At 44.0% G+C, this 26,903-nt stretch overlaps 4 protein-coding genes across 4 annotated transcripts in view; 1 reads left to right on the top strand and 3 right to left on the bottom strand.

Moving 5' to 3' along the window:
• Positions 1-1,812, bottom strand: part of PEX14 (peroxisomal biogenesis factor 14) — a 77,750-nt gene extending 75,938 nt beyond the window's left edge. Inside the window, exon 1 of the mRNA XM_082777136.1 lies at positions 1,723-1,812. Coding sequence (XP_082633262.1) covers positions 1,723-1,758 — 36 coding nt within the window. The 5' untranslated portion in view covers positions 1,759-1,812. The remainder of the gene's footprint in view (positions 1-1,722) is intronic.
• On the top strand, positions 1,759-7,879 carry DFFA (DNA fragmentation factor subunit alpha). Its single transcript, XM_082777138.1, has 6 exons — positions 1,759-1,959; positions 2,118-2,279; positions 2,987-3,114; positions 3,922-4,111; positions 4,507-4,661; positions 5,361-7,879. Exons 1-6 carry the CDS (start codon positions 1,863-1,865, stop codon positions 5,562-5,564), a joined length of 936 nt encoding a protein of 311 aa, XP_082633264.1. The 5' UTR covers positions 1,759-1,862; the 3' UTR covers positions 5,565-7,879.
• Positions 7,880-8,886: 1,007 nt separating this feature from the next.
• On the bottom strand, positions 8,887-13,771 carry CENPS (centromere protein S). The gene is made up of 5 exons (XM_082776992.1): positions 13,714-13,771; positions 13,290-13,413; positions 12,911-12,944; positions 12,217-12,283; positions 8,887-11,074 (listed from the first exon to the last, which is right to left on the bottom strand). Exons 1-5 carry the CDS (start codon positions 13,753-13,755, stop codon positions 10,919-10,921), a joined length of 423 nt encoding a protein of 140 aa, XP_082633118.1. The 5' UTR covers positions 13,756-13,771; the 3' UTR covers positions 8,887-10,918.
• Positions 13,772-14,850: 1,079 nt separating this feature from the next.
• On the bottom strand, positions 14,851-26,447 carry PGD (phosphogluconate dehydrogenase). Its single transcript, XM_082777158.1, has 13 exons — positions 26,379-26,447; positions 26,083-26,158; positions 25,550-25,729; positions 25,341-25,406; positions 24,024-24,142; positions 22,556-22,625; positions 22,049-22,183; positions 21,165-21,354; positions 18,472-18,602; positions 18,080-18,213; positions 17,646-17,745; positions 16,100-16,222; positions 14,851-15,140 (listed from the first exon to the last, which is right to left on the bottom strand). Exons 1-13 carry the CDS (start codon positions 26,384-26,386, stop codon positions 15,021-15,023), a joined length of 1,452 nt encoding a protein of 483 aa, XP_082633284.1. The 5' UTR covers positions 26,387-26,447; the 3' UTR covers positions 14,851-15,020.
• Between the last annotated feature and the right edge of the window lie 456 nt (positions 26,448-26,903).

Here is a 26,903-nt window from a genome sequence, read left to right as displayed (position 1 = left end):
GCAAGAGGTGCCCTTTAATCCAGCTCTGCAGCTAACAAAGTCCTGACAGGCCAGGAGCCAAACAGGGCACAAATAATTGGCTCTTGCCTGAGAATCCCGTGGTTTTGCATACAATGTGGCACATTCCAGCAAGGATGCGGTTAATTGACCATTTCCTCCTAGGGTGGCTTCAGATTGTCTCCCTCCTCAGCGCTGCCAGACACTAAAGTCTCTGTGGTGAGAAGTTCCTTTCCAGCAGCCTGTATCCAAAATGCAAACAAGCCCTGAGGTAAAGCAACACTAAAGAACTATAAAACAAAAATGTGAAGGGTGCAATGGGAGGATACTGTACCCAAACTCATGAGAACCCGAAAGTTTCTCGGGCACTCACATTTGCCCATTAACCAGCTTTCTTTATCTAAACCTGCAGTCAGCTGCCTTGTGGACTGCCCAGTGGCTCACAGATCTGTCTTGGGTTGTTTCAGGTTTCCTCCTGCTGAAGGCATTCGCTCTGAGTACAAGGAATGGATTGCAGTGCCTGCACCTCAAGCTGCTGTTGATGAAAGCACATAGCCATAGCAAAACTGCCCAGCAAGCCTACCGCTAGTTTGGCAAGAGGGCCTTTCACAACCTGGCAGATTTGTACTGATTAGTCAGGGCACATGCTTTATGTAATGTATTGCTATCGCAGTTCACTTCAGTGTTGGGCCCTACAAACTCAACCAGTCCCAAATAAAAGTACCAGCGGAGAGGTGCACGGCCATTGAGTCAAATCAGGAGAGATTTGAGCGATTGCACAAGAAAGCGTGGCAGACTTCGCTCTGTTTTCCTCCCTCCTGCTGAACCGCCAGCCCTTTCATCTCCCGGCTGCTGCAGAGCAAGGCCCTGCTGCAGCCACCTCGGGGGTGGTTTTACAGATTTCCACGGCTGCCACACGTTCAGGTGTCTGTGGGGGATACTGGTGGGACGGGGAAGGTGCCAGGTCACTGAACTGGGGCCAGCTGAGTTTGCAGCGGGCCTGAAGTTACACTGGGCCATCGGTGAGCCAGCACAGCTGGCTGAAACCCATGCTGCGATGATTCCCTTTTCATTTCAGGTCCTGATTTATAAAACCATGGCATTTTCAGTGCATTCCTTGAGCACGCACCCAAGCCAGCAAACCCACAGACCCTTCACCCTCCACACTCGGTTGCTGACAAGGTTTGGGCTGCATCTGTCACGGCGCTGCCCTTTCTGCAGGGATCTCGGGGACTCGAAGCTCTGCTGAACCTGGAGGTGCCGTCCGGCCTTTTTAGTAATAAGCAATAAACCGGCCTTTTTCATGACTGTGGCCCTGAGACTTTCTCACTGTTTCCAGCCAGAACCACAACCACAACCATTTCCCCCAACCAGCGCAGCCCACCTCCAACCCCGCTGCCCCCCGAGCTGCCTGCTCTCCCTTTCCGTGTTTTGGGGGGGGGGGATTTTGGTGGTTTTGGATTTTTTCCCCCTCCTTTTCCCCACACAGCCCGGGGGGGGTCGGCGCCTCCTCAGCAAGCAGCGACCGTTGGGGAGGGTGAAGGAGAAGGGGGGGGAGGGCGCCGGGGTCGCGTGAGGCGGGATGGGGGGGGGGGGGGGGCGCTGAGTCCCGGGGCCCTGCCCACGATCGTTCCCCGGCGGCAGCGCCCGGGCCCCGGCCCCGGCCCCGGCCCGCCCCCGGGGGGTGGCGGAGCGCAGCGGGCAGCGAGCGCCGGCCCCGCGTACCTGGCTGGGCTGCTCCGCTTGCTCCGAGGAGGCCATCTTGGCAGGCCCGGTTAATCCATCCCCGCCCAGCCGGCGGCACAGCCCGCCCCGCCGCCCGGCGGAACTACACGTCCCGGCGTGCCCGGGGAGGGAGCCCGGCCATGGCGGCGAGGCCCAAACGCTGCCTGGTGAGGCGGGGAGGGGGGAGAAAACAGCACGGCCTGGCCGCCTCCTGCCTGAGGGAGCTGCGACAGAAAGGTGAGGGGACAACGCCGGGGCCGCTCCTCAGGCGGCTTCGACCGCCTCAGGGCGCTGCCCGGCCCCGCGGTGAGGTGACAGAGCTGCGCGTCCCCCGTGCTTGTCACGCAAAATGTTGTGGTTTTTTTTGGTGTTTTCTTTCTTTTTTTTTGCCTCAGCCAGCGGTGTTCTGGCCATCGATAAAGCCTTGGAGCCCATCACCATCGTGCTGGCGGAGGACGGCACCATCGTGGACGATGAGGATTACTTCAGGTGCCTGCCGCCCAACACCAAGTTCGTGGCGCTGGCGAAGGACGAGAAGTGGGGCGGGAGGAGCCCAGGTACGGGCTGGGGGTGCTGGGTGGGCTCCCCGAGCCAAGAATACTCCTGATATTGACTCAGGAACAGCCTGTGCTGCCTGGCTGCTTGCTCCTCTTCCTGCAAACCCAGGGAACAAAACAGCGAGCAACGGAGAGAGCAGAGCCACGAGGGGAGCATCCTCCTTGGGAGGAGAGGCTGAGGGAGCTGGGCCTCTTCCATAATAAGGGATGATCTTATTAATGTTTGTAAATATGTGAAGGGTGAGTGTCAGGAGGCTGGAGCCAGGCTCTTCTTCGGAACACCCAATGATAGGACATGGGGCAGTGGGTGGAAACTGGAACATAGGAGGTTCCACACAGAGGTTCCGCGTAAATATGAGACAAAACTTTTTTACAGTGAGGGTGACAGAGCACTGAACAGGCTGCCCGGGGGGGGTGTGGAGTCTCCTTCTCTATAGACATTCAAAACCTGCCTGGATACGTTCCTGTCTGACATGATATAGGTGTTCCTGCTCCAGCAGGGGGATTGGACTGGATGATCTTTCAAGGTCCCTTCCCATCCCTAACATTCTGCGATTCTGAGAAGTGGGAGTAACAGACCTCACTGCTGCTTTGATGCTGATCAAACAACCCTAAACAGCGTCACACAGCTTCCAGCACAAAGTCAGGGCTCTTGTTCCTGTGTTGCTTACTTGTGTTTCCATCCTTTCGCGGGTGACTCGTGTCAGGCAGCGGAACAACCTGGCTCTCAGATGTGGATGAAGTGGACGGTGCTGCAGAGAAGTGGAAGCAGCTGGCCAGGCAGCTGAAGGATGACCTGTCTAATATCATCCTGATGTCCGAAGAAGACCTACAGGTACACAGGGAAAAACTACTCTTAGCTTTGCCCAACATCCATTTATGGCAGTAGATGGCACAGAACAGAATAAGCACACGAGATCTCAAAGTTTAATTCAGCTGTTGTATTTTGGCTGTGGTGCTAGACTGAAATTTCTCCTTGACTTGTTTCACCGTCAGGGCATGTGTTTGAGGAGGATGCTCTTCATCACTGATTGTCCTTCAAAGCATGTCTAATTCTGGCTGTAGGAGAGTGAAAAAGGAAGTGTGGGCCAAATGATTGCAGAGGTGGGCTCTTTTCATAGAAAACAGACACCTGTGTAAAGCCTCAGAAGGGAGGATAGAGCAGCATGCTAAATTTGTCTGCTCGAAGGGAGGGTGAAGAGCTGCTGACAGCTTCCAGAGCTCATTGTTTCAAGTATGGGAGTGCCTAACACCCTGTGTGTGGTGAGGCATGGTGATAACAGCCTCCTGGTGCCTTCCTGCACTGTGCAGCTTCCCAAGTGCCAGCCTGTTGTATTTCTTTTATGTGTTCCCATGCACACGTAAGAATTGGTGCTTTGATTGCCACAAATTGTCAGGATGTTTGTTAAAAACACACAGTTCTACACCTCCCTGAAGACCTTTTGGCTGCTGGTAAAGAATGTGGGCTGGTGGAGTACCACTACAGGCTCTCAGAACCAGGCTGACTTGCTGTGACACGAAAACCTTGTGAAACGTGTTAGCTTTCATGAAGGTGGAGGCTCTGTCATTCAGGAGGCTTGCTGTTTGCACTGCAGTTGGTGTAATGGAATGAGTTAACAGGAGCACTCCTATTTTTTTCAAGGTGCTTATTGACGTCCCGCATTCAGACCTGGCAGAGGAACTTGCCCAAAGTCAAACCAAAATCCAGGCGTTGCAGAACACCCTGCAGCAGGTGCTGGACAGACGAGAAGAAGAACGCCAGTCAAAGCAGCTCCTGGAACTCTACCTAGAGGCCTTGAAAAACGAAGGCAGTATCTTAAGCAAAGTAGCAGGTAGGCAGCATTAGTATACTAACGAATTAGATTTTCAGAAAAGCCTGGAATAGTTGAATAGAACAAATAAGGCGGAGGGAAAGAGTGGAGTGAGCCACTTGCTTAGCAGCTATTAATATGACTGATGTATTAAGCTGGTGTAGCATAAGAATTCTCTGAATGGGAGAGATCAGGAGTCCTTTTGCTGCTTTGTCACAATTCTCACGCCTGAAAGTAGAATATTGGGGGGAAAAGCATAAATCATGTAGTAATCCTTAGCATAATAGATTTCCTAAGTTACAGGCTGCATCTAGATACAACGTATGCCTTACTAATCTCAAAAACAATGCAGTCTGAGCTACTTTTCCTTTCCTGTGCCTGTCACAGGTTGTAATGATTTTGCTGCCACTTTTCAGAGTCTGAGACCATACCAGGAAAGGAGATGGATGTGGTTGACACGGGTACCAGCAGCACTGGCACTTCAGCCAAAACAACACTCAGCGACCACCTCCTTGCTGTTCTGAAAGGGAAACCTGTCCCAGAGCTCTGCTTGGACAGTCAGGATCTAGAGGTGGGTGAGGATCACATAACCATACTCTGGCAAATCTCTCTGGTGAAAGGGGTGATGGGGGAAGTTGTCCCTGCCTCTGGAGGCTCTACTGTCAATATACCTCAGTCTTAAAGTGCTGAGGTTTAGCCCGTTTTTCTTCTTCAGTAACACTACCTCCTGCTTCACTGTTAAATGCAGCTGATAATCCTCCAAGTACTCTAGGACATACTTGGAAAAGCCACAGGAAAAAATTGTGGTTTTGATCTCTGCCAAATCTTGATAGCAGACAGCCAGTGCTTCAGCTGTATTACCAGCAAGTCTTTTGGATGCAGATACATTTAGCTGTATTTGTGTGCATCCCAAGGCAAAATAAAAACCTCCTTATTTTGGAAAATAGTGTAAATAAACCCATAGCTTTGAAAGGCAAGTCTAGGTAAACTAACCATTAGGATGTGTTCTGATACTATGAGTCTTAGTTTCTACAGAAGAGAAAAACAACTGCTTTCTGTTTGCTTGAACATTGGAACATAGCTTCAAATTCTAAGTACCAGTAGAAAGAAAAATACAGTAACCTAAAAGATGAAATATGTAAGCTAGAAACATCACCAAATTGGCATTGTTAAATAGGTGTCTAATTGCTCCTGTTCTTAGTGCAGGCAGAGGAGGTTGTGGTGTTAAAGCATCAGTGGAGAAGACTGTTACAAATCTGTCTCATTACAGCTGGTCGTGAAAGAAGACACACAGGCCCTGGCTGCAGCTCTCAGCTGGGACAAGCAGAAAGCTGAAGCTCTGCAGCAAGCCTGCGATCAGGAGCTCTCCAAGCGCCTACAGCAAGTGCAGACCTTGCATTCCCTGAGGAGCACATCAAAGGGCAAGAAAACGCTACCTTGGGGAGACTGGCTTAGTTCAAAACGTAAAAAATAAGACTCTTGTTCTGCCTCAAGTGCCAAGGGAATGCAAGTGGGGTGTGCTGTAGTGTTTTTTTTTTTTATTGTTTGTTTTTTTAAATTGCAATCAGCGTAAACATGATACGTCCTGGCAGCCATAGTTTGCTGGTCATACCATGGTCTGGCTGTAGACGACTAAAATCTGGACGTTGTCCTGAGGCTTAAACTCCTGTGATGACTCAAATCATGTGTAACCAAAGGGATTTAGACTTTTTGCAGAATACTAGAACAATGGAATTACTAAACACAGCATGTAAGAGTTCAGCTTTGAATAGCTGCTTGGGAGCCAGAAAATTCCATCTGATAATGCTGGATTTAGCTTCTGGAGCCTCCGGCAGTTTGGTTACTTTATCTTCCCACCATTTGCAGTGTAAAGGATGAAATTCATCTACCTCGTGGACATTAACAAATAGGAAGAAGGCATTCTGAGGATTGCTCATTGAACACAGCGTGCTTTTTCTTTGGAGGGGTTTGTTGTGATTTGGCCTATTAAAGTTGTCATGTGGTTTTTCCAGCTGCTGTCTGGCCTTAAGCTCTAGCCTGGCATCTAGGAACTTGAACTTCTATCTAATTTCACCAGTTAAAAGTAAAATCAAAACCTCTTAATTTCTGTGGCTTTTTTTTCTCTGTAAGGAACTCCTGCCTCGAGTGCAGTGTAAGCACTAATTTGTAAAATAGCAAAAGTGGAAATGCTTGTTTTGAAAGGCTGTGGGACAGAAGACTGTCATGGTTCCGCTCGAGTGGGCAACCGAGCTCCACCACAGCTGCTCTCTCACTCCCCCTCCTCAAAGAGGAACGGGGAGAAAATACGATGAAAAGGGCTCAGAGGTTGAGATAAGGACGAGGAGATCACACAGTAATTATTGTAATGGGCAAAACAGACTCTGCACAGGGAGATAGTAAGATTTATTGCTTATTACTAACAAGCTAGAGAAGCAAGAAACAAAGGAAAGAAACCAAAAGCACCTTCCCCCCCATCCGCCCTCTTCCACCTCCTCCCCCCGAGCGGCGCAGGGGAACGGGGGAATGGGGGTTATGGTCAGCCTACAGCGCTTCTCTGCCGCTCCTTCTCAGTCACTCTCGTCCCACAAACCCGCCAAGGTAAACGTTACATACTCACCATGGTAGAAGCAACTACTGGGTGGCTGGAAATATATCCAGTAAACCATGCCACGGCCCAAAACACTATCTTGGGCCTGGAAAGACAAGTGCTGTGGTGACATGGTACACCAGAGAGAATTGAGTCTGACAATGGGAGTCACTTCCGAAACAATTTGGTCACTTCCTGGGCCAAGAGACATGGCATTGAGTGGGTGTTTCACATCCCTTATCACCCACGTGCCTCTGGGAAGGTTGAGAGGTACAATGGACTGTTAAAAACTATGCTGCGAGCACTGGGTGCTGGGACGTGGAAACATTGGGATATAAATCTACCAGAGGCCACTTGGCTAGTTAACAACAGGGGGTCCGACAGCTGTCCTAGTCCTGCTGAAACAAAACCCCTACACACTGTGGGAGAAGCTAAAGGCCCTGTAGCGCATGTGGGGAAGCAGATGGGGAAGGTGGTGTGGGTTGCCCCTGCCATGGGAAAAGGACTAGGGTATACCTGGTGGGTAATGCAGAAAGATGGGGATTATCAAGTGTGTGCCTCAAGGACATCTCAAACCTCGAGTTCTCTGTGTTGTATTTTCTCCCCCTTCCTCTTTGAGGAGAGGGGGAGTGAGAGAGTGGTTGTGGTGGAGCTCGGCTGCCCACCTGAGTAAAACCCACAAAGACTTCTATTTGGCCTGTCTGTATTCCTATCCTAATCACTGGTATAGTATCATAACACCTCTGTATTAACCTGCTTATTTTTAAATTGGTTGAAGTCTTTTTCTAATGTCATTAAAACCTTTTTACTATACTGTTGGACCAGTTTTGATATTCCTGCTGGTGGCTATGGTTGAAGAATGTGCCAATATGTACACTATTACTTTACGGATAGAGGAAGAACTTAAAATACAAAAGTATTCCATATTTAACCTGTCTGAAGATGATATTTGGGTATAGGTGTGAACATGGTGAGAGTTTTGGTGTAATCTTTTCTTCTCCTGTGAGAATGTAAAATGTATACAAAAGCAGCTGAAAGGTGAGCTGAAACTTCCGGGAAAGTTTTTGTAGGTATAAATCCTTCCTAGTATCATGCAAAATCCACCAATTTAACATAACCTTAAACCTTTAACATAACCTTAAATGGTACTGGATGCTGTCTGCTGAGTATTGCTACAGCAGGTACTGTATATAGATACACTGGAAGTCTAACTTTGCATGTGGTTAATTCAGTAACTAAAATATTCTTATCAGTTTAGTACATCTGTGCAGGTAAGCAAAAAATACTTCAAGGAACTTCTGAAGATTCTACTCCCTGAGATCTGGCTGGAATTTGGGGGTAAGCCTTCAGTCAACTTTTTGGACAATCTGTTTCGCTTGGGCAAGTGACTGCTTCTTACAGTGTATGCTTCTGGCTTGTAACATCATAGGCCACGGCAGGTAAAAGGGGTTCCTGCTGCTTTAAATAGCTACTTATTGCACGCTTTTTATATTCGAGGCTTTCTGAAAGAACACGTATGGCTGTCCATTAACAATTTCTGAAGCATGCTGTATTGCACTCAAAGCTAATTACACTGGCTACCCATTGAAACTGAGTGCATTGAGCAGATTAGCTGTCAGCAGGCTTTTTCTGTGAGCTTATGTCTCTGCCTGTGATTACCACTCTTCCCCTTTAAAACCCTTTTTTCAGTCTTGCTCAAAGCTTCAGTGCTTTGCTTTTTTCAAGCTCAGCTTAGCAATGGAAATCCTACTGCTCACGCTGTACAAGAGGAAAGGGGTTTTACCTATCACTTTTCCATATATCTGAAATAACAGCATAATTACTTCAATCCTACATGTATTACAAACATTTTAACTACTTCAGGAGAACACTGAGATGGGAGTCACAGAGACCGTGCTGATACTTCTTGTAGAAGGCAGTGATGGTCCTTCCAATCTAGCCTTAAGAAAAAAGAGGGTTTTCATTTCTGCTTTTTTTCTGTTATCAAGTTTAGAGCTCTTCAGATGCCTGTAAATTACTAAATGCTGCAGTTCTTACGCTACAGAATTCAAATTATCAACTAGATGTAGCACAGTATAATTTTAATTGTTACTCTTAATTGTTCTGTTCTACTAACAACAAAAACAGATTTTCATAAGCTGATGGGAGCTGCAGTTAAACTCTATCCTAAAGCTGAGCTGAAGTAATCTTGAGTATTATCTGCGAAGAACACATACACAGTACTTAGCTTTCTTTAAAACTCTATTATAGTCAACATCCTTCAAATGTCTCTGTGACAAATGAGAAGCGATTAGCTAATAGGCTAACAGACTCCAGTGCTATACCTCATCCTCTAATTTCTATGAAAAATCCTTTTATAATAGTCAAGTTTATGTACTGCTTCTTGGATCTCTTTCAATAGTGCAATCAATCAAACAAAGCTGAAAACTCCTAAAACATCTCCATTAATGGGATTTTTAAACCTAACAGTTCAATTATCCTTATAAATTGATTTTTTTTAGGGTAGACTTTATTATAGATCTTTAGATCATTACATTCCAAAAGTCAGCTCAGAGCTAGAATTTCCTGTCAGTGATAACAAAATAATCTCTGCCAGATCTAATGTTTCCACAGCAAACAATTACAAGGCTTTTCAGTAAACGATCTCTAGCTTTCAGCCAGCATCTTCTGCATTCTGCAGTGAAATATGCGTATGTGTTCGGACAGGAAGTGACAGATTTCAGACAAGGACTACAGAACCGTCTCTCCTTCAGTGAGAAGTGGGTAAGAGCAAAAAACAATACTGGGTTTTTGTCCTGGGTTATTACTCTTTTAGTCAGTAGAAAAGTTTTCTAAAGTAGAGTAAGTTTTCTAAAAGCCCATCTCATCCCTGGAACTGGAGCAGTTTGGAACTAGAAAACAGGAGGGTGTTTAGAAGTGTGATTGTGAAAAATGTCCCGTATAGATCCAGAGGGAGAGATTCTTGCTTTTTTTTTTTCCTGCACTGCAACGCTTGGTTTTATTTGATCAATACTGAATAGTTACAGCCTACAAAAAGCCTGGTTTTTCTCCCCACCCGCCACTGTTTGATAGCTCAAACACAGAGCAAGAATAAAAGGCAGCGCATGTAAGGAGCCTAGAATATTACTTTTCTCCCATGTGCCAGGTACAAATGAATGACCCTAGTCCAGAAATAGTACTGTTCTTTCAAGAGAGAATTATTTTAAACAAGAAGCAAAGCTATACCTAGAAGTTTTTCAGGGCAATTAGAGCTATCCTGTAATCATGGTGTAGTATTTAAGGGCTGAGAATTACTGAAATGAGAACCTGATAATTTCAAACATGTTTTGGGGAAGTTGCCCTAAGCTGCCTCCTTCAGGACGGAACAACTGGCTTCAAGGAAGTATTTGTCTGATGGGTCAAGAGCAAGGGAAAACCAGCATTTTGTCTCTTACTGCACATTTTAGACTATCCTGGGCAAGCATCCTCCTGCTCTATAAACTTTCTCATACCACAGTTTTTTAAGCAGCCTTCTCCTCCTTTCATTTCACTATATCTAGTACCTTGTGTCTTAAGGCTGGACTAGATGATCTTTGAGGTCTTTTCCAACCTTAATGATTCTATGATTCTTAAGATCTGCTTCTACAGAATTAACATTTGGTAAGTCTGTACCAGGCCAGCAGAGGGCAATGGTGATATATTTCTGAACACCACTGGGGGGGCATATTCCATAAAATTCAGAAGTGTCATGCAACCAATTGAAAGTGATTATTGCATAACAACAATATCACAGTAGAAAAATTACACAAAATATGCTTTAATTGTCAAGAGAACAAGTGATATGGCTAATAAAAAGAAAATATAATACCTAAAAAACAAACAAACAAACAAAAAAAAACAGAAATGGAAATGAGGAAGAGATCGATTAGTAGAAAAACTAAGTTTTTGCATGGAGGGAGTTGCACATACTGAGGCCTTATGCTCAGTGGGAATGCTTTCCTTTAAACCTTTTCAGTAAAGGATTTTCTTTTAAATAACAGTAAGATAATGTTTAATAAGCAATTAAGGCATTTTGGCTGTATACATTGCTGAATTCTGAGAGCCTTTTCAGTTTTGGAACAAAAAATATAACTAATCATGTTCACCTAAAAAGGTAAAGACTTGTTACTGTTGCTAACCTGCAAGGGCAATCCCTGGTATGCTAACTTCGGTCTTCTAGGATAGTATGCGAAAACGACCAGAGAAGTTACTTGAAAGGTAAATCATGCCATGCTGGAATCTTCACTTTCAGACACTGGTGCTTCTTGTTCCTCAGAAGTTCTCCCTCCCTTAGCTGCACTGGACTTCTTTTTCTTCTTCTCCTTTTGCTCCATGGTATTTGATGTGAGCTCTTCACTCTTCTGTGTGATGTACTTTAGCTGAGAACAATAAACTAATCAGTAATCTAATGAAGAACTTCGTTCATGTACCTTAAAATAAATTAACTGGGCAAACTCTTACTACAAAAAATAAGAAAGTCACCCCTAAAAAAGTGACATGTACCAATCCCTTTTAATTCTTGCACAAAGCCCTCAGTCTCAGATGGATAGTCTCAGATACTGCAGTGCCCTAGCAAAAGTAGGATTTACAAATCTATATGTATCTTGCATCCATCACTGGAACTAAGACAGCAACATTAATAGTTACTTGGAGTTTGCTGATCAGAGTACTGAAACATTGTCAGATTCCTCTGCACCCGCTAGACATGACTCGCAATAGTTAAGAACAAAAAATTCAGCTCCAGCATTTATTATGCCTTCTCACAGTAGGCTCATGTTGCATATTTCAAATCACACAGAGAGAAGGGGAAAAAACACACAAAATTAAAATTAGCATTCAAAGTATTCTTCAAATGAGGTGTATTCATTTGCACAGACATTCTGTTTTTGAAAAGAAGCATCTGTTTATACTGTAAAACCTTGAAAAAAACTTGACAAGCAAAGGTAAGCCTCCTTCTGGATTCTACGGCACACTGAACACAATTTTGGCAGTTACCAATTATTAGATACTGACAAGAGCATCCTCCTTGTGAAGGTATTGCCCTCTTCTTCATGTAAGCATTCACACGTATGCCTTAAAATGAGTCAATTTAAGTCCACCAAAGTTTATATAGGTCAGAACATAAGAGAATACAACAATGTGAATAATCCCTGAATTAATGTTAAGAGACTCAGCATATCGACATGGACACAAGCTGTTCCTGACCTTAGGCTAAAACAAAGTAATACAACATCAGCAAAAAAAAAAAAAAAATAGTGTTTCTTTGTTGTATTTTTGTACTTGAAACCTCAGCAGCTCTGATGCAACCTGAACATTGTTGCTTGAACTACAATCAGATCTGTTCCCACAGTGAAGAAAATAAATTAAATCATTGAATAATGCCCATCCATCATCCACAGATCATTTAAATTGCTTAAGCAATAGTTGCTTCATCATTTATACCTTCCATTCAGATGCTTTTTGAAATTAATCAATTGGTTTGAGAAGAGTGTTGTGAGACAGAAAATACAGTGAACCTCACCAAAGAATTGCTCCTTCTAGCCAAAAGCTTCACATCTTCTGTAGTGACTGTGCTTCGTTTTGCATGCCTGCATATAATTAAAAAACACTCCTTGATGTGTTTGCCAACACCAGCTGTAAAAGGTCATACAGCGTGTAATACAGACTCTTAACCAGTGCAGCTTAATAGGGACCCAGCAACCGACAATGACAATCTTTTCCAACTACAACATAGAAAAGCCTTTTTTCAAGTGTGCATGCGTACATCTAAATACTCACACTTATGTGTAGAAAGAGTAGAATTTAGCAGAGAATATCTGGCACTGCTGCTGGCTCCTACTTCCCAGTAAGTTACTGAGTTGGTTTTGACTCAGAGCACCAAACAGATTCCTTAAAACATTCCCTTACCTCCTTGGAGCAACTAGATGAATCACAGGCATGGTAGCAAGCATCTGTCACTCCCAAACCATTCAGCACCACTACACATCAATGAATTTGACAATTTTATGTGGCCATTAGTCTAAACAATCACTTGTACCACATAAATTGGCTTCAAAGATGAGGAAGAAGCTGTAGCAGCATACTTATTCCCTAACTTCACAGCTGCTATTTAATCAGTCAACAGAACCTTTTAAAACTTGAGTTACAAGACACATTTTAAAGATTATGCAGTTATCTGAGCTGCTTTTGCAGTGATCAAGTGTCCTACTACCTACCTGGCAAACATTTCGAGGTCTCTTGCAAAGTTTTCTGGAGAAAAAACAGACACCGTGGATTTTAAAATACTGTCTCTGATTAGGAAGAGATAAGTAATACAGAAAAACAAAGGTGCAGCTGCAAATTGTCAATGTAAGTTTTAAGAAGTAATCATAATTCGTTGTGTGTCACTGTTGCAGGTGGCCCATAAAATTACTTCGTTTACATTTAAATGCTTTTTTGCAGGTCTGAAAAACAAAATTACAACTTCTTGCACTTCTAAAATCGCGACGCAAGAAGCGATACATCCGTGACAGCGGGCTTAACGGCTGTTTTTTGTAAAGCACCCGATGTCCAGCCCGTGCCGTTGGGCAGGTAATTAGGACACAAGGGAGGTACCACACTGCCTGAAGGTGATCTCCGCGATGGCGGCGATGGCCTGCTTGCTGAACCGCATGCCCTTGTCCTCGGCGACGTCCTGGCACAGGCAGCCGGCCGTGTAGTGCACCGCAGCCCGCAGCCTCTGGAAGGTCAGACCGACAGGTCAGTTCCCCGCAGACCCACAGCCGATCTCTCGCGGAAATCACGAATTGTGTGGTAAAGAAGCGGCCGTGCGGTCACGCAGCCCCCAGCCCTCCCCTCAACCCCCTCAGCCCCTCAGTGCCCCCACACGCTCCCGCCCCGGCTCCATCTTGTCCCGGGGGGCTCCCTCCGGTGGTGCTGCGGCCGGTTCTGTTTCGAGAAGAGCGGGCATCGGGGGAAAACGGCGGTGAAGGAGGAGAAAGAGGAGGAGGAGGCTGAGGCAGCCCCGGCCTCACCGTACCTGTTCGAGCAGCACCCGCTGCTCGTCGCCCGTCGCCTCCATGGCCGGCCCGGGCGCGGTTTCCCGCCCAGCGCGGAGGCGGGGCCGCGCCGCCGCCATGTCGGGCCCCTCCCGGCCGCTGAGGGGAGCCCCAGCCCCAGCCGCCTCTTGTCCCTCTGCTCTAACGCCCCGGCACAGCTGTGGCTGCTGTTCACCACAGAAAATTATAATACAAGGTTTCTACAGCACACGTTAGGGCAAATTACTAAAATATTCACGATGCTTCAATTATGGCTACTGCCTGCAGTGTCACCCAGGTGTTCCATGGTATCCTTTCACCTAACTACACAATCTGCAAAGAGTTGCTTTAAATTGAAGCCTATCTTTTGTTAATCATACTGATATTCCACTGATAACTGTTAAATAGCTGTCTCAGTAAACGGCGAGCAAAAAAATAATACAGTGAACAGCTCGCAACACACACTTTAACACCTGATAGGTTCTGTGAAATAAAGGTACAAGTACCCACGTGAAGTTCCAGTAATCTAAAGATGATATCCTCTTCCTTCAAAACCATCAAGTAAACAGAGACAATTTTGCATGCTTCCACAGGTATTTTTAATTGGACCAAGGAGGAGGAAGTAAAAAAAGCAGGAAGGTTTGGTAAGATGGCAGCTAAGCCATCATTTTTAAGCTAGGAACATAAAGATAGCATAAACCACAAACTGCATCTGAACAGAGATTTGCTTGGTGACAGGAATACCAGTCTTGACACCCTTGATTTGTATTGAATTTTCTCCATGACCCATCCCACCCTACGCCCTTTCACTGAAAGCAAACACAGCTTACTGTGTGCAGTACTGTGTGCAAGTAACACCCAGGAATCAATCTTTAACAACCAAGCTACTGCCTGTTCTAAACAAACAATCAGAGGAAAAAGCCCTTTACCTCCCTGGAATCTTGTGCAGTGTTACTGTGCTGTCTGCCACTCTTCACTTCAGCAATTATTGAAATGCAGGCTTTTCTATCTCGATTCCTATGTGTTTATGCACTATAATACAATAAAAATATTAGCACATTAAAATGTATTCTATGAAACACTGCACAGAGACATTTTAGCCAGTTTTGGCCAGCAGCAGAGTAAAGAAAATATCTCGATACATTTATAAGCAGGTTTATTTAGCTCTCTTATATGATATATGAAATATATCCACAAGTTATTACAAAAGTGTGCAAACACAAGTTCTAGCACAGTACAGTAAAAAGGGGTGTTCAAGGAGGTACATCTGAGATCTACAGTATCTTGTCTTCAACAGGAAATGTTTCCATTAGACATTGTAGGCAGAAGAAGACACATTTCCTCCATGGCCTGTCCAGTTAGTATGGATAAATACACCTGGCTTCGATAATAATTCATATGTATGTGCACCAAAGTAATCACGCTGAGCCTAGAAAAAGAACAAACACAAAGTAAAAAGACACGTAAATATCACAGTCATACAACTACTAGAAATTGCACTCACTGAGACTTGAGTATATGAATTCAAGAAATAAGATCCAACTCTGATAGTGTAACATTCATACTTTCTCATTATTAAGAAAAACTACAATGAAACATTTATTAATACTAGCAATTAAGAGTTCCATAGAACAAGTGCATTATTTTATTCTGCATACTAATCTAAAAGACAAGCACATACATCCAAAAGTCCAAAGATAAATACTTTTTTTATATAGCATTTTGATCCAAAGGCATTGTAATGGAACAAACTCTCCTTTGGAAAAGAGGTATTGTCTGTGTTTAATTGAGCGCCCCTTTAATCAGTTATCATTTATGCAGTACTTGACAAAAATTACATTTAACTTTTAATCTTTGATCAAGAACAAATGCTACTTCTGGAAGAAACAAAGGAAAGTTGGCAAGAGAAAGTAGCCTTACGCTGTCCTTATGTGACATGCAACCACATATATGGATAAAAGGGGTTAGGGTACTTCATCAAGGAAGACCACCAAGGACCCCCAAAAAAAGGAAAGGCCTGAACAGGAACCAAGAAGAAAGATATCACATACTTACACAACTCTCTTTCCTGGCTGTATGAGAACTGGCTTATGACACACTGGGTAAAGGATCTGTTTTTTTAAACAACTGTATTATCACCTCTAGTTCACAGATAGAATACTAACATATGCTAGGCACTCTCATACCCCTACCTCTGATGTTCTATGACCAGACATTTCGTAGTGTTTTTCTGTCTTGAATTTAAGGTTTCAAAGGCAATCTATGCCTATATTTTTATAATAGTGGAGTATGAGATACTGCCATCATGGTCCTTAGAGCAGTACTTATACAGCAACATGATGATATTTCAGTAAATAGATGATATACCATGCTATTTCAGGCACCTACCTGAACCAGGTTAGCTGGTAGCATTTCATGTCTGTATCCATCATAAAAAGAAAGTGCTGTAGTGAAGCAGGGCATAGGAATACCAATCTGGACTCCAGTACTAATTACACGTCGCCAGGAGTCCTGAAGGAGGGGAGAGAATATTAACAAAAAAAAAAAACCTTATCCGTGCTTGCTCAAATGCATATGCAGGCACACAAACTATTCTAGTATAATAGTATATGCCATTTCACATTATATAAAATCTACATCTGAGCAAATGCACTGGTAGATTACTGATTTTACATAAAGAAGGTTGATCTGAAATAGTAGCAAGTAAGACAGACTTAGCAAACAGGAAAATAAAAGTGCAGGTATACACTTTTGACTTTTTGACTTTACATGCAGTCAAACAACTCAAGCAATGGTGCTGTTCTTTCACAAAAATATCATCTGTGCATCCCAAAAGCATGAACACAGTTGCAAAAATACTGAACAAACATTGGGACATTTTCAGGACATCTAATCGAGCACACACAGTACAACAACTTGCACAAGGGCATAAAGAGGTCGGCACATTGCTTCATACGGACACGTGGATAATCATTATTTCATCTGTATATCTGATTTAGTAACCTGCATGGAATATTCAGATTCAATAAAAAGGATTATTAATGATAACATATGACTGCTTTGTTTGCCAGATAATCTGGTTTTAGTTCTGCCTGTCATCTCCTGTTCGAATCACACCACTGTTTGGACAGACCTAAATCTAATGAATAGGGTGTCTGGAACACTGTTATTTTTGTGCTCTGCAAGCAATAGTAACAGATCAGAGCTTTATACTTTGTACCACTGAAATCCAAGCGCATAGTAGGAATAAGATACATGTACGTGGCAGAGAAGAGAATCTTCATACAGGCTAGACATTTTTTTCCTGACACTGTGGTTCTAGTGAATTGTTACATTCTGGCTTAAGGCTCTTCTGTAATGGTAAAATAGAAACCTTTAGTTTCTAATGATAGCTTGGCTAGTGTTAAAGAGAAGAACCGTGACACAAGGACTATATGTTCATTTGGTTCTGTATTATCTTGATGTTCACAGCATAAATATACATTGCAACATTATATAAGACCTAGGTTTGCAGCATGATATATTTGAATGATGATTAATAAAGTGATGCAAAAGCTTTTCTTTGTTTAGAACCAACATTTTCCAACTTTTTGGTGAATCAGAGGTAAGAGGCATTTGTAGGTATTTTTGAAGGACAGGTCACTAACCCTGGTGTCTGGCAAAATTCTAATTTGGATCTCAGTATAGCCCACCTCATCATACTAACTCGCTTGTGCAATTTCAACCAGCTCCAATTGTTCAGTTTATTTCCCATCCTGATATTGTAAGAGTGGTACAGTCTATTAAAAAAGAATACCTTGAAACCATAGTGATTAATTCCTGCTCACATGTGTACAGATGCACAAAAGCAGTTGTAAATAGCTATACTTGTGAAGGAAACAAGCTGAAGAAGTTATACTGCTATTTTTATGCCTTTTCTTCCTTGGAAACTCACCTGACATTTTTCAACAGCTGTCTTAAAGAAATCATCCAACAGCAAATTCTGGAGCTCAGGGTTCCGATCAAAAGCATCTTTGATTTTTCCCAGGAACACACTAGGCAGAAACATGTAAAGCAGGAATCAAATTTCTTATCTTTCTACAGTGGCCCAGAATCCAAAAATTACAGCGCCAAGATTTGACTACGCTAGAGTGATTCCAAACATCAGGAAAGATTAAAAGAAAACAAAGATCAACAGCGGCTAAGCCACCAGAAAATTGGTGTCATCTGTTAATCTCTAATGCTGACTAGAGAAACCTGGTGTCTTATCAGCTGATTAACTCCGTGGATTTCCCAAGAAGATCTCCAGGCTTCTCAGTTTAGCACTGCATAAAGAAAATTGCCTTCACTTCTCCCCTCAATATCTAAATTACAATTCATCTCAATTACCTTCTGATGATGCAGCCTCCCCTCCACATCAGTGCAATGCCACCATAATTCAGTGTCCAACCAAATTCTTTGGCTGCTTGTCTCAGCAGCATGAAGCCTTGGGCATACGAGATAATCTTGGATGCATACAGGGCCTAAAAAAAACCAACAAATACACATATTCAAAGAGAACTCCGACAGAGCTGAACAAGAAACTTTATGACTGACATGCTCTATGTAGTCCACCTTTCGCTCTGCGGACACCACTATGCAACCCAAAATGGGATGGCCGAAAGCAGGCAACACTTGTCATGAAAGGCAAACACAAGAGCTTTTCACCAAGGTTTACTGCATCCAAAACTTGCTTTGATCTGCTGCTTTAACAGAGTACTCTGCAAAGCACAACGACTCACCTTGCGTATGTCCTCCAGAAAGGCTTTCTTGTCCCCACTAAACTGAGTCACTTTAGGCCCTTTCAGCAGCTTACTGGCCTGTACTCTCTCTTCCTTGAGGGAAGACAGGCACCGTGCAAACACAGCTTCACCTTTACACAGGGAAGGAAAGGGCAGACAATTAGCAAGTTCAGCATCACCGGTAAGGTCTACTTGAGATACCTAATGCACAGTCAAAGTGCCTCTGTATAATGAGCTACTGCTCAGACAAATGAGAAGTGTACAAATTAATTATTTCAGCTGCATTACTGAGGGACCAAACTGCCAGCACCACAGCCCCTGGTTAAATACTGTCTGATACAGCTTTGAAATGATAAAGGAAAAAAAAAAAAAAAAAGTTATCCACATGAAAATTTAACCTCAGGAACCATCACCAGCTCTTAGGTTTTAGCTGCTTTAATACTTCTCCCTAACCACAGAAAGCAGATAGTCTTGCACAGCAGCGCAAGGCTTGTTGACTTCACTAATTCTTGTAACATACCTTGAAGATAAAAAGCTGTTGCATAAATGCCAGCTCACATCAAAACACTAAATGTGCTTTGAAATACACACACACAAAATAACCATAACTAGAATCGAGAGTAAACCAGCAGGTTTGAACAAAGATGTTAACTTATGTGAGGAAATAAACTTAACAAATTTGGTAGGCTCACAACACTAGGTTCTAGAAACCCACAAGACAGTTTTATAACATCATTAAGCAGATTATAAAACATCATTCACCAGGGCTAAGGAGTTATCCAAGCTGTATCTTCAGCTGCTAAAGAATAAGCCTAAATGCCAATCTCTTGATCTGATTCCTAATCATGCTGCTTTAAGTTGTATTTATTTGCAACTGAAAACAGTGTTGGCAAATGAAAAAAAAAATCATCCTTTCCAGTGTCTGATAGAAGGAAAGTAATTAAGGCTTTTATAGCTTTCATACTGAACTTTCCTTCTTCCTTTTAAGTGAGCTGTAAATTACACACACAAAAAAAAAAAGGTGAATGTGTCATGAGTCACATTTTCACAGAATTCTGGACCCTCCCAGCATTAACTGAGCATATCAAAATCAGGAGCTGGCTCCTCTCCATTTCAGCAAAAACTTCCTTCTGCAGCTGGGGAGAAGAAGGAGGGGGGAAAATCAGGAAAAAGCAGAGGCAGCATGACGCTGCTTTTACAAGGAGAAGTCTGCGAGTCATGTTTATGCAATAAAACCACATGCACAGCAACTGCCCTAAGAATGGCCATGTTTGCACAAGGGCTATTACACATACTTCCTTATCTACTGCTCATTACCTAACAGTGCTACCCTGGCACTGCAGAGGACTCATCAAGGAGCGGCTCCTCCACCCTAATCTTTCCGGGAACCCTAAACTAGGGAATACTAATAGCACAAGTGAAAATCTTTGTTTTTCAAGCCTACAACTGAAAGACTATAGCTGCAGTAGAATGCTAAAACCATTTACAAAGCTTGTTTTGTAAAAATATGTTGCTGCAATGCAGTCACATTTCTGTCATAGCTATCATTGCAGTTACTCTCTTCAGCACACTGAATACAGTTTACCTTGTCTTATAATACAGCAGGACATGGGAAGGGAAAAGGAGGTAGAGAAAGCATGAACAACAAAGCCAGTCTGAGAGCAAAGAATCTTTTGAGTCATTATCTTACCTACTTAAAAGGAAAGTCCACATTAGACCTGTGCTAAGAGCACTCTAAACATGTTGCAGATCTATTACAACTCAGGTGTCACAACTCTGAGACAAGGCTGGATAAAAGGGCAGGTAACTACTAGGTATGGATGTGGACAGGTAAATTCTCACACACTTTAGGGATACAATCTAAAGTAATTACAAAATACATTCCTATCATCTTAGTTTGGCTTTCAGTGAGTGGCTGTATTAGCCACAAAACAAAACCCAGCACCATTCCTCAGCATATAAAGAAACACCACAACCAACTGCCATGATGGAAAAACAGCAGTCACCACCACAGGGTAGCAGTTTGCCACTGTTTGTAAAAATGTCTGTGCTCCTCAACCCATAAATGGTCCAGCCGCTGTGTTGTTGTGTTTTTGTCTAGTTATAGTGAAACACAGAAAAAGGAGAAGGAAATGTTTCAATAGATATCTGAAAAAGAAGTACTTATCAAGCAGTGTGCAAGCAACAAGGTTTGGGGTTTCCCTTCCTGCCTTTAAAAAAACAGAAAAACAAAACAAACAAACAAACAAAAAAAAAAAAACAAAAAAAAAAAAAAAAAAACAAAAAAACAAAAAAAAACAAAAAAAAAAAAAACCACTTTCAAGGCTATGATGGGATTGTGAGCTGGAGATACAGCAGAGGATGACTGAGAGGAATGTTGCCTCAGCGTGACATTGAGCTACATTCACCTGTCACTAAGTAATCACCAGCAATGTGAAGATACCACATACAAAGGTGCAGTAACAGCACTACAAACATTTGAGAAACCAGGTAAAAACAGGCTCAGTGAAAAAGAACAGTTAACAGCAGTCAAGAGCAGAAAGACTGCAACAGCTGCATCTGGAACAGCCTCTTCTGTGGGCCAAGCCCTAGCATGGGAATCTTTCCTGAGATCACTGTGAGTTACCACGCTCCTCAGTGTGATGTGCTGAGTGCAGGTAGGAAAGACAAGGCTGGATCAAAGAGCTGCTTACCTATGAGTGTGACAGGGACTCCGTACTCCAGGGCGGAAATTGCTGTCCACTTCCCTGTGCCCTTTTGTCCTGCACTGTCCTTGATCTTTGGGAGGAGGTATTTGCCATCGCTGTCTTTGAATTTGAGAATATTGGCAGTGATTTCAATCAGGAAAGAGTCCAGCTCAGTCTTATTCCATTCCTGAAATACCTGGAAGAGAAGACAAAGTATATGTAGACATACATACATAGGCACCAATTTACTATGTATCTAATATATATATACACACACACACAGATTTACTGATACATATACACACACTGATTTACTGATACATATATGCATATAGATAGATATATATGCTTACAGAAATGGTTCATATCTCAGTTACCGGTTCTTGGTACCTCGCCACAGCTACCAATGATTTCTGCACCACTGATTCAGCACTGCTCAGAAGCCCTGCGCTGGAAGGACACCCCAGAAACACAGCTGCAGGGCATCCATTTCCAAATGGAAAGGCAGAAGCAGAGCTGGTACTGTTAGCTATCACCACAGGCACTGAGGGCTGGAAGCAGAACTGGCCTTTCAAGATAGAACACACTTATCAACTTGCTTCAGGCAAGACTTCCCTGGTTGATTATAAGGCTCAATCTTTTACTAGCTTTCTTTCTGGCTTGAAGTTGCTTTCTGAAGACAAGTCTGCTGCAGATTGGGAGAGTTCAGATAATTTCTATAAACATTGAGGTGTAAGTGCTTGCTGCTCACTACCTCATTTGAAGCTCACCTGTCCTTGGCACAAAGCGTGTCAGAAATATTAATTTCACTTACTTACAGCAGCTTTAAGTTGCCCTAATCAACAGGGGACACCAAGCCTCAAGGGAAGACACTCAAAACTACAAATCACCTTTGACATCTCATCATGCTCCATGCCCACCACATCTTTCATCAGGTGGTAGGCCTCACAGATCAGCTGCATGTCTCCATACTCAATCCCATTGTGCACCATCTTCACAAAGTGTCCAGCACCCTCATCTCCTACCTGTCAGGAAACATTAAAAAAAGAAATTAAAAATGTCATCAGCAACACTGCCGTCACCATGTCCACAGTTTATTACCTACCTATGGATTTCTTCTGCCTAAGAAAGCTTTATCAGCCAGGTACTGACTGAAAACGCTTTGAGTCTAATCACTGATTCACTTTGCTTCCCTGCCTCATGACCCAGCCATAAAACTTTTTTCTTCCACTGTATTGGGTAAGTTATCAGAGTTCGGTTCAGAGTAAATCTGAATTAAATGCAGTCAGCCAGAAAAATCAACATACCAAAGTGGCTACTTCATTAGCATTTTATGCATTAGTTTCAGCAACCAAGCTGCCTACACAAGGTAAGGTCAGTATCAAATAAATATTTACCCAGTCACAACAAGGTTCTCCAGATCCCACTTTAGCAGCAATGCTTTGGAATATGGTCTTGATATGGGGCCTGTGGGGAGAAATAATATGGCTCAACAGGTAAGCAGAGGACACAAACATCACAAGAGAAAATCCATCAGTATGATACATTCTTCTGGAAGGATGGGGCAAGGGCATGCTGGCAGGCTGACATACGCAACACACAGCAATGTCAAAAAGTATGCTTTTCCCAGAACTAGACACTGCAAGAAACGGGGACAGCCCATGTCATACACTTAAAGCACTGTGCAGACAAGCTTAGTGTACCTAAAAGAGTCCAAATATCACTTTCTCCATTTTACAGATGGGGAAACCAAGGCAGGTTATGATACAGGCTCATACTCGGAGAGGATCAGTGGCAGAGCTGAAGCAAAGCCAAATTCTGCTCAATAGCTACAAGAAAAATCCAGGGTGATCTGGAGGAGGAGAGGAAGGAGGGAATAAACTCCATGAATGCGAGTCAGGATACAGTAACTTGCATTTTGTCAGTAACTAGGAGCTTCTGTGACTATCAGGCTCCTCATCACATGGTAAATTTCCAAGCCAGCAAGAGAGCATTACAGAACACCAAGTCTGAAGCAAGCTAAAAAGTGACCACTGGGAAAGGAGCATGGGTGGCACATGGGTTGCAGGTGCAATGAAATACAGGGGGCAAAGTTCAGGAAAGGGTGGCAAATAGAAGCTGTCTTCGTAGAGCTTTTTATAGCAAAAAGAAGACCAGGCAGCAGAGATAACTGTTACGTTGTCACTGGCTTTGTGCTGTCAAATTTGAACAGGCTGTTACTGGTGTGAAATGCTAAAGCAAAAGGGAAGGGACTTGAGATTCTAAAGCACTGGTAAAGTCTGGAAAACACCTTTTATTTCTACCTTTACAGAGAGAATGGGCAATCAGGGATAAAGTCAAATATGAACATCACTCTTACGTTAACTTGGGTACAAAAAACTAGGGTAGCAAGGCAGAAATTAAAAAAAAAAAAAAAAAAGACAATAAACATGTAGTGAAGCCTCCCTTAATAATTCATGTCAATACAGTGACGTATACTGCTGCCCATTTTATGGCTAACAGCTTTCCTAGTGCACAGGGCCCAAAAGGAAAAATCATAATAAAGAAACAGGGATTTTGCTTAAACTAATGAAAAAAAGTACTTTCTCCTCTTCCACACATTTCTGCCTCTAGATTTCTATAGGTATTACTTTTGCCTGTGATTCCCTGAAAGACAAACCTGACCTAGTTTTTCCTGCTATGAAAATCCGCACTGGCGGATGACCCCAGATATGTTGAGAAATCTTGAGCCTTGAGGAAGTAAGATGGCAACATATCTTGTTCTCTCCACACCCATGTCCCTCCTCCTTTCCTCCCTCAGCTTTTAGCATGAACAAAAGATGATTATTGCAGAGCAGTCTGAAGAATATACAAGCAAATGCTTACCAGGCTTCTTTGGCTCCTCCTGGCATGAGTGAAGGGCCATATCGGGCACCCTCCTCTCCACCACTCACACCGCTTCCAACAAATAAGATGCCCTTTTTCATTAGCTCTTTACAACGTCTCTGGAACAAAAAGAGAAGCAACATTAATTAATTTCTTGTAATGCCAGAGTGTTAGAAACAAAGGTTAGCAAATCAGACCTAAATTAGGTTTTCAACTCTGCTTTGAACATGCCGGCAGACAACTTCAGAGAAAGCTTGTACGACAAAGTGAATGTTAGGAAACTTCCTGTTGCTTTGACATGGATCCTTGCAAAAGAGACGTGCCAAAGGAACAAAATCCTTGTAACCACCAGAGAAAAGCGCACCGTACTGAGGCTGGAAAAGGCTCACAATAGTGCCAGGTGATGCATGCTGTGTGCAAAGATGTGGAGGAGGCAGATTAGGCCCAAGTTGCTGAGTTCATTATGCAGCAAAGGTGCAATTCTGGACAACTACATAGGAAGCTAATTCCTCTTGAGTGGGAGAGAAACACAGGCTGAGATCTGTAAGCGGAGCTGCAAGCTCGCCAAGTATTAAACCTCATTTAATACCTGTTTTTAACTCTGGCTTGGCCAAGTCACTTATTGAAAAACAGGAACGTGAAAGCAGAAGGGCTAATACCAGTATCCCCTCTAAGATTCAGAAGCACCAATTTGTGTGCAACACTTTCATGTAATCATCCCAGATAGGCTAACGTAACTTCAACAGTTACAGCCTGCTCATATGTACATGTAGGCCTTTAAATAAAAAAAAAAAAAAAAAAAAAAAGAGCATTCAACAACCAGATCATTGCTGCTTTCATTACCAAGACAGCCAAACCAGCAGTTCTGTCTTACTGGATCTTCCCACAGTCATGCAGAAGAGAGCAATAACAACACAAATAACAATAGCAAATGCAATACTGTCCGTACTACTTCAGAACCTGTATTTCAGGACGTTGTCAGCTCCTAGCACACAAGACCAATTCAATAAATATCCTTAGATTTTCAATTATTCCTTAAGACTGTAACAGGACATTTTCTAAGAGACTTCTCTCTTTAGAAGATGTCAGTAAAAATATCCTTTGATAATTTGGGAAACTTAAAATAAGAAATATACTTGCAGAACAGTCCTTATCTACCGCAACAACTGATTTTTAATACACTGCATGATCTAGTTTTGCAGAGAACTCAGCTTGGCCTTTCCCAAGGGGAGATGACCAACCGTTCTCATGATCAAAGGAGAAAGAATCACGGGAAGTATATTTTATTCACCCACTTTAGGCAGAAAGCAGGCTTACCGTGGTATCTCTGTACTCAGAATTCCCGCCATCAATTATGATGTCTCCAGTCTCCAGCAACGGCACCTGCCAAAAATAAATCAGTATTATTTTTTTTTTTTTTTTTGCCTAGGCTCAAAAATTTATTACTAACAAATAATTGAAATCTTCCAGAGGAAGCTTTTCAAAGAGCCAGATGTTAGTCGCAGTTAGAAGAACATTTGTCTCACCAGTTTATTGATGAAATCATCCACCGCGCTTCCAGCCTTCACCAGCAAGATGATGCGCCGGGGCTTCTTCAGCTTCGAGACCATCTCCTCCAGGCTGTGAGCGCCGATCACTTTGGTTCCTTTGGCCTCGTTCGCCAGAAAGTCATCCACTTTGGAAACCGTCCTGTTAAAAGCACAGACCTGGAGGAACACGTTAATAACACCTCAATAAAAGTGCATTAACAAAAGCTGCCAGCTGAATAGTTACATTAGCTCAGGCTACAAATTGTATAAGTGAGGCCTGGTGGTGTGTGTTCTGTTTCCACCTGAAGGCACCGAGCCTCTAACACGCAGCAAGTCCCTGCAAGCACCTCAGGAACCCATTGCTAACGGACAAGCTTGGAGCACGCCTCAGCACAAAATCACCACGGGCTGATTTTTGCTGGAAACGGGTCAAAGCACAGCCGGGGCGACAACGAAAAGGAAAACCCAGCACCCAGCGGGCTACCACAGGGGGACATAGGGGCTGCGCGGCCGGGCTGCCTTCGGCTCACCACGAAGCCGTGGTCGTTCATGTTGAGGATCAGGTTCTGGCCCATCACGGCCAGGCCGATCAGGGCGATGTCGGCTCTGTGGAGAGGAAGAGGAGAACGCGTCAGGGAGCCGGCAGCGCCCACAGGCAGCACCCGCACCCTGACCCTGCCAGCGCTCAGCCCGGCTCCCTCTGCACCCACAGCCCCCTCACGGCCCCCTCACGACCCCCTCAGCCCCTCAGGACCCCCCCGGCCCCCTCAGCCCCTCACGACCCCCTCAGGACCCCCCAGGACCCGGTACCCCCCCCCGCCCTCACTCGGCCATGGCGGCGGCGGCAGCGCTCGGGGCTCGGTGCGCGGCTCCCCCCTCCCGCCCCGCTCCCTCAGCGGCACCGAGGGGGCGGGGCGAGGGCAGAGCGCTCCCATTGGGTCCCGCCGCCTGGCCCCGCCCCACTGCCCATGGGCTGAGGGCTCGGGAAGGAGGGGAAGCTCCGCCCCTTAAAGGGCCAGGCCCCCGTTAAAGGGGCAGCGGGGCTGGGGGAGGGGGCTGCGAAAATGAGGGGGAGTGAGGACCTAAGGCGTGGGGGAGGCTGGGGGCTGTGATCTTTTTCTCATTAAGGAGCAGTAATTAGCTAACCAAGCAGTAATTAGCTAACCGCTGTTGGGAAATGGGCCGCAGCTGCAGCCAGCACCTCAAACACTGGCCAGGAGGGGTCCCAGCCCTGGGGGTGCCACAGGAGAAGCAGCACCACAGCACAGCCGTGTTTTAAACACAGGGGTGAGCTCCCAGAAAGGACTGCCCAGGACAGCAACCCTGAGGAGGGGGCACTGAGTGGAAGAAC

This window comes from Aythya marila, assembly GCF_965140915.1.
Source record: "Aythya marila genome assembly, chromosome: 21".
Lineage (NCBI taxonomy): Eukaryota > Metazoa > Chordata > Aves > Anseriformes > Anatidae > Aythya > Aythya marila.
Note: the sequence above shows the minus strand (reverse complement) of the source record. Positions and strands in the feature narration are given on the sequence as shown.